The sequence below is a fragment of the Sander lucioperca genome, chromosome 14 (genome assembly GCF_008315115.2).
Source record: "Sander lucioperca isolate FBNREF2018 chromosome 14, SLUC_FBN_1.2, whole genome shotgun sequence".
In the NCBI taxonomy this organism is placed as follows: domain Eukaryota; kingdom Metazoa; phylum Chordata; class Actinopteri; order Perciformes; family Percidae; genus Sander; species Sander lucioperca.
Window position 1 is genome coordinate 8,508,402 of NC_050186.1, and position 12,500 is coordinate 8,520,901.

Consider the following 12,500-nt stretch of genomic DNA (forward strand, 5'->3'; position numbering starts at 1 on the left):
CATCACACACACACACACACACACACACACACACACACACACACACACACACACACACACACACACTAAGACACACACACACACACACGTCCACAGCCAGCAGGCAGAGGCGGGGTCTGTTCTGAGTAATAAAGCCCGTCTGTGTTGAGCAAAATATTACGTGAATTACTACGAGAATGGACGTGATTTAATAAAGGGAAAGTGCAAGTATTAGCATCATTTGTTGTTGTTGTTGTTGTGGCGCTAAGGTCTAGTGACAATGCTATAAAGACCGTTGCCGTGGTTACATCCCTCCCTTACCCCTCCTACCAGTCCCTATGGCCACTTGGCCAGTGGGAATGCAAACGGGAAAAAGATTTTGGGGGAGAGTAGTTCTAACTGCATTAGAGTTTAGATTCTCGACCGTTATTTTCCGCCACATCCTCGGGCCAGGCCGGACCGCGCCTGGGCCGGACCCTTGATCAAGCAATTTTTTTTTTATTTATTTTTTTTTATCCATTACCTTATTATCCTATTTGGGTGGGGAGATAGCTATGCCATAATCAGAAATATTATAAATAAATATATATAGGCTATATAAAAGTAACAAATGTGTACAAAAGTTAGGCTGCAGTTACTAAATGCAGCACTTCATGTGCGGAGTCTCCTCCTCTCACACGCATCACACCGGGAGCTGGAAGATGTAAAGAAAAAAAGAAAAACAGGAGAATTACCTTTGAGCAAGTGTGGAGGAAAGTCGGAGGTATGGAAGCAGTTTAAACAAGTCGTGGGCAGTGACAACAATATGTTGTTCATCATTCTTTCTTTTTTTTTACGTTTCTTCACTCGGATCCACTTGCGACAAACAGCAGTTTACAGCTTCGTCCTTGTTGTATTATTCTAAACAGATTTCTGTAGTTCAAACAACTCTGAATTGTAGTTGAGACCGTCAGTTATAACGGCCCACGTATTAAAAAATTGTCAGGTTTAAATCGGGCTCGGGCTCATAATTACAGTTAATGTGTCGGGCCGGGCCGGGCTCGGACACAACGTGCTCGGGCTCGGGCAGGTTCGGGCTTGATTTTTTGGGCCGATCTAAGCTCTAAACTGCATAGAAGTGTACTTTTCCTCTAAAAAGTACAAGTACTATCTGATCGGAAAGCACCTTATGAGTGTGTGTGTGTGTGTGTGTGTATATATATATATGTGTGTGTGTGTGTGTGTGTTTTCTTGTTATCATGACAGGCCTGTCCATGAGCGTAGGAGAAGGAGCAACTTTTGATAAGTATTCCGATTAATATATTTGTAATTTTGACTGTATGCCTCCACGTCCCCTGACTGCCTGAGAGCTTCTCCTGTACTATACGGTAATTCCTCTACTATGAGACAGTAAGTCTCGTGGTTATGACCCAATCGTTAGCCTATTTTTATAAAAACGTCTGCTACGGAGCCATAACGTGAGCTACAAGGTAATGGAGCCTTTTATACATTGTCGTGTTTCTTTAGAAATAAACAACGGACAAATAGAGTCTTTAAACTCTTCAGATGTAAAGTTATTCTCTGTCAAAGTGACGTCAGAATGAATGGCAGTCAATGGGATGCTAACGGGAGGCTAGCGGCAGGCTTATTAGCCTCAGAATCTCCCCATAGAAGGTACAACACGGTAACCATAGCAACACGCTCGGAGTCTCACCCGAGCCGGTGGTGAACACAGACGTGCGTCACGGTTGGCCAGCGCTCTCTGATGTCATCACACAGCTTCCTGAACTCTGATTGGGCCATGGGCTCATACGCCTCGTACTCCAGACCAATCACCTTCCTGCCGCCAACCTTGTCCTCCCGGGTCGTTCCTGAACACAACAGACACACAACTTAATCTTCTACACACAGACACACACACGTCATCTCCGAACACACACACACACACACACACAACTTCATCTCTACACACAATCTCTCTAAATAATGTCAGAATATTTAGAAAAGCTGTGAATACGTGGCAGTGAAAAGGTGACAAAAACATACATGTCATAAGAAAGAGAGAAATATTTCTGCAGCTGTTAATAAATTAAATCTGAACCTATAAAAACAGAAATGGCTCCGCAGGAAGCGCTGCTGACGGTGTCCACCACTTCCTGTACAGACAGCCAATCACGGCTCAGCTTGAAGACGTCTCGCCGCTTCTCCGACTCAGCCATCTGAAAGGAAACATGGCCGACAAATACACTTCATATTCATTCATGTTCACAGATATCATTCATCACAAGGGTTTAGATATGGATCACACACACACACGTGTAAGCGCACACAAATCTAGAGCTGCAACATTTAGACCTCCTGCACACTGGATGTGAGCTGCGTGGCCGTAGTGGCCCCGTGGTACGCTCCGTAGGGTTTGTCACGTAGTGGCCCCGTGGTACGCTCCGTAGGGTTTGTCACGTAGTGGCCCCGTGGTACGCTCCGTAGGGTTTGTCACGTAGTGGCCCCGTGGTACGCTCCGTAGGGTTTGTCACGTAGTGGCCCCGTGGTACGCTCCGTAGGGTTTGTCACGTAGTGGTCACGTGGTACGCTCCGTAGGGTCTGTCACGTGGTGGACCCGTGCCCTGACGTGCATTAACATCTGCGTGTGGCACAGTAACCATGGTAACTGGCCAATGAAACATGATCATTACAGCGTTTCAGCCAACGGACGGGACGCAGCGCTCCACTAAATAAACTACATATTACACACTTATCGCGACACTTTCGATATAATAGTGCACAACATGATATCGCGATAACGATATTGAGTCGATATATCTTGCACCCCTATCTGGGTGCCTTTATACATTCACGTAAACTACCCTGGACTACCCTGGACTGGACTACCCTGGACTGGACTGCCCTGGACTACCCTGGACTGGACTGCCCTGGACTACCCTGGACTACCCTGGACTACCCTGGACTGGACTGCCCTGGACTGCCCTGGACTGGACTGCCCTGGACTACCCTGGACTACCCTGGACTGGACTGCCCTGGACTACCCTGGACTGGACTGCCCTGGACTGCCCTGGACTACCCTGGACTACCCTGGACTACCCTGGACTGGACTGACTGGACTGTTTGACTCCCTTACTGGCTATATTAGCCACCTGCCCATTTTGCTAGCTTGCCTGTATGGTCAATACACCACGCTGTCCTTTGTCTGTATGGACAGTTTTCAACTTTAACTTAAACTTTTCTTCAAGTCTTTTACTAGTGTCTATGTATAGTTAAGTAATGATTATTCTATTTTTGATATTTTGTGTAGCCTGTACTTGAATAGATATAGAATTTGCACTGACACTCTCTTGCACCTTTCTGCATTTTTTCCACACCGCTCCTTTAAACATACTACAACCTAACGTTACTGTAAGGGCACACTATTCATATCTTCCTTTGTATTTGTGTAGTATGTATGTTTCTGTGATGTCATATGTCTGTGTGCCTATGTGTATGTATGTGTGTATAAGCTATTGGACACCTTCATTTCCTTCGGGATAAATAAAGTATCTTTATCTATTTTGCCATCAATACTGCCAACGTTTCTTTGCTGTAATCAGATCAGGATATATTTATGTTTATGTTTATGGTAAACATCCATGTGTCCAGACAAGGCTAGCAGCAGCAGCGCCGTGTCAGACACCTTTCTGGTGTGGAAAGACATAGAAAACGCCACGCAGCCGCCACGCAGCTGACACGCCACGCTCACGCCACGAAGCTGACACGCAACAGAAACGCCAAAATAAGCTGAAGCTAATCTGAGTAGTTAGTGATTAAAGGTGATGTCATGTTGTTTCAGCCTCTCAGATCCTCTAATTAAAGAGAATCTGTTTGAGGTATTTAAACATGATGTCATCATCTCACCGTGGGACTCTAGCCTCCGCTGAGCGGGGGTACCACGGCAACCTCGTCTCCGTCTCCCAGAGTCACCACCTGGTCACCGATGGCAACGTACTGCTGACGCACCGCCAACACCACCTGATCCTGCAGGACGGACAGTCTACACACACACACACACACACACACACACACACACACACACACACACACACACACACACACACACACACACACACACACACACACACACCTGTTATCTTAAATGAAGTTATGAAGTTATGTATCTGTGTGTTGTTCTGTTTCCTGTTGTTAAAATCCTGGCAGAGCGTTGCGGTACCTCGGGTGTCGCCGTAGCAACAGTGTCCAAAGGTCCCGGCTGCTGATTGGTGTTGGCACGGCAACAGCCTCCTCCTGCTTCAGTCCAGTCAGCTCGGCGCTCTTAGCGAAGAACAACACCAACACCTGAAGACAAACATTCAGCAGCTGTTGTTGTTACATTTCCTTTAATATTTAATATTTATCATATAAAGTTAACAAGATGAACACCAAACTAAAATAAATTAACTATAAACTCACGTTTTTAATATGGCAATAGTGCAAATGTGCATTTTCTGGGTTGGATTTCTCCTTTAAAAAGGTATTTTTATTATTTATTTTTTTTTAAGATCATTTTTTTGGGCTTTTCCACCTTTATCTGACAGGACAGCTAGGGGAGAAAGGGGAGCCAACCCGGCCACTAAATATATATTTTTATATTTTGCAATATTTAATAGCCTATTACTGATAATATTGATGATACTGTCCAATTCCATTACTGTCCAATATCTATTACTCATTGAATATGATCACCACTATTGGGCAATATTCAAATAGTGTGCAATAACCCACACTGCATATCACACTGTATATATACATATATTCTATTATATATTCTATTTCAACAGGTCACGTGTCAGATATGAGCCTTTCAGATTTAGTAGGGGCTGCCAACCCTTCTCAGTTAGTGGAAACGGGCTGTCCTGGTTCTGATGTAGGGAACAGGGTTCTCCTGTAGACCACCGGTCTGGGTCAAAGGTCCAGAACCGCCTCCTCGTGTCTCTCACGAGGGATTCAGCCATGATATACCCGCTACAGCCAATCTCCCTACCAAAGTCCTCACATTTAAACATTTCTTACTTGTTAACATAATATTTCTCTAAACAAAAGTACACTTACTCATATTATTACATCATAATCATGGCTTCAATTCGGCGCTCATATTTCTGATAACTGACCCTCACACACAACCTTTTCCAGACGTTTGTTGACTCTAGCTGGAGACGCAGGTCACGTTCGTCGACACGCAGCGCGCTGTTAAAGTCAGCGGAAATGTCAACGGACTCTGGCGTCTCTTTCCCCTGTAAACAACGTGTTGGTGTATTCATACTGAAACTGACCTTCGCAGTCATGAAGAAGTCTGCAGGTTGTTGAACATGTGAAGAAAGTTTCCTGTCTGTTTACCAGCTGACTGGCCCTTCCTCTTCCTCTTCTTCACCTTGTTTTTGGGCGGGCTACAAACCAGAGCTTAAAGGAGCCCGCCGCCATCTTGTGACGGGAGTGTGTAACATCAAGACTGGAAACAACCAACACTAATCATTCTTTAAAAACTTTATTTAATCAACACAAGAAGTTCAACAATGTGTAACATGATGTGAATATATAAAATATATATTTTTAGGCGTTTAAATGCTAAGTTCTCACAGTCAGAATGTTCAAACAGACACATTTACCTCATGGAGGCTAAATACAGTTCAGAACATCACATTGATTTAGAAAATGTACACACACACACACACACACACACACACACACACACACACACACACACACACACACACACACACGTTTACCTCATGTAGGCTAAATAATAGGCTACAGTTCAGAGCAATAACATTTGTAAAATTGCCGGTGTGTTTTTTTTTGTGTCCAGTCAGGGTGTCCAGACATGGTACAGGGTTGACATATATCATATCACCGGTGTGAACATCTTACTCAACACGGGAAGGTCTCTCATGTCTGGACATGAGAGACCTTCTTTAACAGAGCTGTGAAGGAAGGTCTGGACATGAGAGACCTTCCTCCACAGAGCTGTGGAGGAAGGTCTGGACATGAGAGACCTTCCTCCACAGAGCTGTGGAGGAAGGTCTGGACATGAGAGACCTTCCTCCACAGAGCTGTGGAGGAAGGTCTGGACATGAGAGACTAGCCCCGGTGTAGCTCCATCATTGGTCACATGACAAACTGCAGTTTATCCACCCTGGGTTTTCTTTGACCCTCTTCTGAGTCCAACATGGTTACATCATGTTTCAGACAGGGTTATAAGAAAGAGTTTTTGTTGATAATTAGGACCAGAGGAATATTTGTGTGCCAAATATTAAGTTCTATATCTCAAACTGCAGATTTAGTGAGAAGACATTATGAAGAAACAAGGCCTTTTCTACAAACTGGAGCTTCTATCTTTACTTTTCTGTGAAGTCTTTGAGTTCTTTCTTCATCTGATCACAGTCATCAACCACCCTGATACACATATCAGCCAAATGGGGGATTTCTCTTCTATCTTCAGAAACTCGTCTCAGAGTCCTCTGAAACTCCCCCATTACTGCCAGAGTCTTTTCAGCCTGAAGTTCAGCTGATCTTTGCTCCAACTTCTCACACGTCATCTTTATTTCTCTCAGGTTCAGCCGTTCAATGATCTTCATGAAGTCTTTCCCCAACATTTTTACTCTTTCTGGACTTTCATCCACTTTATTTGGGTTTCTTGCACGTCCAACATCACCTTCAACAAGACCAGATCCTCCAACAGCAGCACCTCCTCCAACAGCAGCAGCTGCTGCTGCTACTAACCCTCCTACTAACCCTCCTGAGAGACCCCCCCCCCAACCGAACAGACCTCCAAAGCCCGGGAGTCCCTTTCCTCCTGTTCCCGAGTGTCCAGCCCATATCCCTGCTCCCTCCGGCATCTTTCTGACTCCATCAGAGATCTCCCTAAACTCTCTAACAATCTGTCTCATCTTCTGTTCACTGCTGTCAAACTCTCTGATGAATGAAGCTGCAAGATTAAGAAGTTTGTTCATTAATTCAGACATATCAGGAGGATGTTCTTTGCTGTCTCTTCTTTGTCTTGGTTCTGATCCTGAAGACATGTTTCCTTCCTGGATGTGTTCAGATCCTAATGAAGCTGGACTCGGACTTTAAATCAAACTGTGATCTGATGTGACCAGGAAGACTCTGTGGAGACAGGAAGAGACACACATCATCAGAATACACACACACACAAACACACACATCATCAGAATAAACACACACACACACACACACACACACACACACACACACAAATGAAATGAATACTACTAGGTCACTGTGTGAAGAGTTAGCACTCATCAAAACATTCTCATGAACGTGTTTCTTTGATATCATATGAAAACTTGCCAAACCATTGGGATGATATCTGATGAAAATCAGGCGACTGTGGGCCGGTCACATGACAGTTACGTTGGGAGTCTTCACAGTTCAATTTAGCCGAAAAAAGGTGAGTGTGAGCCGCGTAGAGAGCACCGTGAGGTAGAGCTGGGCAATATAACATCTGTGTGTGTGTGTGTGTGTGTGTTTCTGTGTTTCTGTGTGTGTGTGTGTCTGTGCATGCGTACATGTGCGTGTGTGTGTGCATGTGTGTGTGTGTGTACATGTGCGTGTGTGTGTGTGCATGTGCGTGTGTGTGTGTGTGTGCGTGTGCGTGCGTACATGTGCGTGTGTGTGTGTGTGTGTGTGTGTGTATGTGTGTGTGTGTGTGTGTGTGTGTGTGTGTGTGTGTGTGTGTGTGTGTGTGTGTGTGTGTGTGTGTGTGTGTGTGTGTGCATGTGCGTGTGTGTGTATGTGTGTGTGTGTGTGTGTGTGTGTGTGTGTTTCTGTGTTTCTGTGTGTTTACGGTGTCTTGTTGACTTCTGTCTGTTAGGGCTGGGCTATATATTGATATTATATTGATATCGTGATATGAGACTAGGTATCGTCTTAGATTTCGGATATTGTAATATCGTGATATGACATAAGTATCTTCTCCTGGTGTTAAAGGCTGTATTACAGTAAAGTGATGTACTTTTCTGAACTGACTAGCTGTTCTATTGTTTGCCTTTACCCACATAGACATTATGTCCACATTACTGATGATTATTTATCTAAAATCTCATTGTGTAAATATCGATATCGAGGTATTTGGTCAAAAATATTGTGATTTTTGATTTTCTCCATATGGCCCAGCCCTACCGTGAGGTGACGTCCTTTCAGAGGTAGTTACAGTTGAGTTTAGCCGACAAAAAGAGCGTCATGTGACGATAGTTTACATAAATAAATATTTATTGTCATTGTGCTTACAGTACTAAGTAGTAACTGTTTTTTCCAATAAAAGCAGAGATTTTAGTGTAATAAGAGCTGAATATGTCCGCTATAGTGACAGGAATATAAAGTCCAACTCCAGGACCAGACTACATGAATATAAGTCCAACTCCAGGACCAGACTCTACATGAATATAAAGTCCAGCTCCAGGACCAGACTCTACATGAATATAAAGTCCAACTCCAGGACCAGACTCTACATGAATATAAAGTCCAGCTCCAGGACCAGACTCTACATGAATATAAAGTCCAACTACAGGACCAGACTCTACATGAATATAAAGTCTAACTACAGGATCAGGGGGTTAGGGTCACATACATTCATTTCATACTTATCCCAGTATGCATCTTACACACTACTTTGCACTATTCCTTTTTGCACTTTACATCCCACTCCATGTGTACTTGTATTGTTGTATATTATGTTGATATGTGCCTATATGTATATTGTTGTCTCTATTGTACAGTATGTGTCTATATTACTATTTGTCTACTGAATGTTTACTACTACATGTCTATTTGTTGAATAGAGAGTTAACACCTACCAGAGTCATATTCCTTGTGTATGTAAATATACTTGGCCAATAAATCTGATTCTGATTCTATCTGCAGAATATGAAGTCATTAAAATGAGCCTAAACTTCATTTCTTATAACCAACCTAGATCTTCCTAAAAAGACTCAAAACTGTCAAAAGTGTCGGAAGAAAACTTAAAATATATATACATATATATACACACACATATATATATATATATATATATATATATGTGATGTGGACTGACAGCAGACCTCTCTGTGTTTCAGTTTCTGTTCCAACTTCAGTCTGTCTTTATCTTTAACTTGAACTAACTTTAACTTTAACTTTAACTAAAACTAACTTGAACTTTTCTCTCTTTGTCTCCTCTCTGCTGATGAACACATCAAGTCTTCCTGCTGGCTGTCAGATTTTTGAAATCAACTTTCTTACCTTTTGGTCTGCAGGCAGCGTGCTCGGTCCGTCTCTCATCTTCCTCTTTTTGGTCTCTCTTCTTCTTTTTTTGGCAGATTTTTTATTTTTGTAATATACCGCCACCAACTGTACAGGAGTGTGTAATACCATGAACTTCATAGAGTCTAGGCTTCTAATACTAATAAATAAAGAAACCCCTTATATTCTTTTCATTATACCAGTATTATTAAGAAAAATAAGACAAGTCAAAACTCTGCATTCCACTGGAGAATGAAAAACTTTATTAACGCTTTAACCATTTTGAAACCCTCCATACTTCTGATTTAGTATTTCATGAATATCATCTGCCTTTGTTATTAATCCCAAAATATCATCAGCAGCTTCCACAACTGATTTGATTTCATCACTTTTCTTAACATGTAGCATAGTGACATTAACCACTGAACATATGAAAGCAATAAATTCATTTTTCTTCATCAACAGTGTGTCGTCTGAAATTCTTGTCGTACATTCCCAGCAGGTTGGACCAGGAGGCCTGTGTGTCTGGTTCTGTTGTTATGTTCCCTGTAGGATTCCTAGTACTCTCTCTGATTGGGTTTGACCTATTGTCATCTGAACTCCTTTGTTCTGGTGAATGCATAGGAGCTGATTTTTATTTTTTATTTTTCACAATGTTTTTGAGCATATGAAACGTGATGTGTTATCTTATAATTCTGAACTTCTTTAGCTTCCTGTTGTGTCACACATCCTCTGTATGCTGCACTGTGTTGACCTCCACAATTGCAGCATTTTAACTCTGTATTATCCCCACATTGTCCGTACTCATGCTCACTTTCACATTTAGCCCATCTAGTTTGCGTCGGCGTTGAGCAGCTACATGTCCAAACCTCTGACATTTACAACATCTCATTGGATGTGGAATGTACTCTCTTAATGGATAGGACATGAAGCCCATTTTAACTTTAGAAGAGATGGCACTCTTAAACCACAGTAACATAGACATGCTTTCTATTTTCTCTTTTCCTTTAGTCAATCGCTTTGCATCAATAATCTCTTCAATCACTTTCAGACTATCCTTCATTTCTTCAATAGAAACTGAAATTTAGTTATAACTCCTAACTTGGAAATGGCTTCAAATTCCCTCCAGTGGCATGTTTAGTGGTCAGAATCACCACTATATACTGTGTGTGTGTGTGTGTACATACATATATATATATATATATATATATATATATAAGCCATTTCCAACTCTTGCTGTTGCAAAAAATAAGGTCTACCATCGCCGTACGGTTATTCCTTTATTGTATAAATGTATTTAAAAACACAAACAGACTGAATTGAAAGATTAAAAACAAGCAGACGAGATCAAAAAACCATCACTGTCACACAGCTGAGGTTGAAAAAATGTGTGGCTTCCCAGATCCAGCGTCCTACCTCCTCCTCACCTGTGATTCCCTTTCTAACCAATGATTAGCACACACACACACACACACACACACGCACACACACACACGCACGCACACACACACACACACACACACACACACACACACACACACACACACGCACACACGCACACGCACACGCACACACGCACACGCACACGGCTAAATAATACAGTTCAGAGCATCACATTGATTTAGAACATTTGCACAAAAACTATTAAGATGGTGCAATAAAGCATAACATCTTCAGTCAGGTTAATGTTACAGAGTATAGAAAACATACTTTTAGAGACAGGCTCTGATTGGCTAATCAGGAGGACCGGGACAATTCCCTTTGGGCCGGTCTGTTTCTTTGGTTTGGTGGTTGGTCCAGTCATGGTACAGGGTTGACATATATCATATATCACCGGTGTGAACATCTTACTCAACACGGGAAGGTCTGGACATGAGAGACCTTCCTCCACAGAGCTGTGGACGAAGGTCTGGACATGAGAGACCTTCTTCCACAGAGCTGTTGACGAAGGTCTGGACATGAGAGACCTTCTTCCACAGAGCTGTGGAGGAAGGTCTGGACATGAGAGACCTTCTTCCACAGAGCTGTGGAGGAAGGTCTGGACATGAGAGACTAGCCCCGGTGTAGCTCCGTCATCGGTCACATGACAAACTGCAGTTTAACCACCCTGGGTTTTCTTTGACCTTTTAGGTCTGAGTCCAACACAGGACTCAGACATAATGTTTCAGACAGAGTTATAAGAAAGAGTTTGTTTTGATAATTAGTACCAAGGGAATATTTGTGTCCCAAATGTTAAGTTCTATATCTCAAACTGCAGATTCAGTGAGAAGACATTATAAAGAAACAAGGCCTTTTCTACAAACTGCAGCTTCTATCTTTACTTTTCTGTGAAGTCTTTGAGTTCTTTCTTCATCTGATCACAGTCATCAACCACCCTGATACACAGATCATCCTAATGGGGGATTTCTCTTCTATCTTTAGACACTCGTCTCAGAGTCCTCTGAAACTCCCCCATTACTGCCAGAGTCTTTTCAGCCTGAAGTTCAGCTGATCTTTGCTCCAAGTTCTCACACGTCATCTTTATTTCTCTCAGGTCCTTCTTCAGAATGAAGGGTATGATCATGTAAATGTTGGTTTTGGGATAAATGTGTTATTAAATTTATTTGTTGACATCAGCCTGCCCAGGGACTACAGGTGGAAATTAGCACAAGTGCTACAACCTGGTAAAATGCATCTCTCCTGTCTAAGGTTAATGTATATTGTACATTGTCCCTGTTTTAAATAAATAAATGCGAGAAAAAAATGCGAAAAAAAAGCCGTTCAACGATCTCCATGAACTCTTTCCCCAACATTTTTACTCTTTCTGGACTTTCATCCACTTTATTTGGGTTTCTTGCACCTCCAACAGCAGCTGCTGCTCCTACTAACCCTCCTACTAACCCTCCTACTAACCCTCCTACTAACCCTCCTACTAACCCTCCTACTAACCTTCCTGCTAACCCTCCTATTAACCCTCCTACTAACCTTCCTGCTAACACTCCTACTAACCCTCCTACTAACCCTCCTACTAACCCTCCTGCTAACCTTCCTGCTAACACTCCTACTAACCCTCCTGCTAACCCTCCTACTAACCCTCCTACTAACCCTCCTACTAACCCTCCTACTAACCTTCCTGCTAACCTTCCTGCTAACCCTCCTGCTAACCCTCCTACTAACCCTCCTAAGAGACCCCCCCCCCCAACCGATCAGACCTCCAAAGACCTGGAGTCCCATTCCTCCTGTTGCCAAGGTCCCAGCCCATGTCCCTGTTCCCTCCTGCG

General features: G+C 42.8%; 2 protein-coding genes and 1 long non-coding RNA gene across 10 annotated transcripts in view; 1 reads left to right on the forward strand and 2 right to left on the reverse strand.

Annotated features, from left to right (window-relative positions):
• The window catches only part of LOC116057134 (molybdopterin synthase catalytic subunit), a 21,756-nt gene extending 16,315 nt beyond the window's left edge, over positions 1-5,441 (reverse strand). The window contains exons 1-6 of one of the 7 annotated variants that reach the window (XM_031309543.2): positions 5,277-5,441; positions 5,128-5,190; positions 4,178-4,302; positions 3,865-4,000; positions 2,060-2,177; positions 1,673-1,829 (exon numbers count right to left, since the gene is read on the reverse strand). In XM_031309543.2, coding sequence (XP_031165403.1) covers positions 1,673-1,829; positions 2,060-2,177 — 275 coding nt within the window. In that variant the 5' untranslated portion in view covers positions 3,865-4,000; positions 4,178-4,302; positions 5,128-5,190; positions 5,277-5,441. Of the gene's footprint in view, positions 1-54; positions 66-1,672; positions 1,830-2,059; positions 2,206-3,864; positions 4,001-4,177; positions 4,303-5,127; positions 5,191-5,276 lie in introns of those variants that run through there. The other 6 variants (XM_031309542.2, XR_004895113.1, XM_031309549.2 and 3 more) reach the window with 6 other exon arrangements.
• A 776-nt stretch (positions 5,442-6,217) lies between these two features.
• LOC118492898 lies at positions 6,218-9,284 on the reverse strand. Of its 2 annotated transcripts, none has more exons than XM_031309534.1 (2): positions 9,241-9,284; positions 6,218-7,107 (listed from the first exon to the last, which is right to left on the reverse strand). In XM_031309534.1, the coding sequence occupies exon 2, from the start codon at positions 7,020-7,022 to the stop codon at positions 6,339-6,341; it is 684 nt and encodes a 227-aa protein (XP_031165394.1). In that variant the 5' UTR covers positions 7,023-7,107; positions 9,241-9,284; the 3' UTR covers positions 6,218-6,338. The 2 variants fall into 2 exon arrangements, with proteins under 2 accessions (XP_031165394.1, XP_031165393.1); XM_031309533.2 differs by having other exon boundaries at positions 6,218-7,087; positions 9,241-9,282.
• The window catches only part of LOC116057146, a 3,739-nt gene continuing 311 nt past the window's right edge, over positions 9,073-12,500 (forward strand). The window contains exons 1-2 of the long non-coding RNA XR_004106750.1: positions 9,073-9,082; positions 10,613-10,617. This is a non-coding gene — a long non-coding RNA (uncharacterized LOC116057146). The remainder of the gene's footprint in view (positions 9,083-10,612; positions 10,618-12,500) is intronic.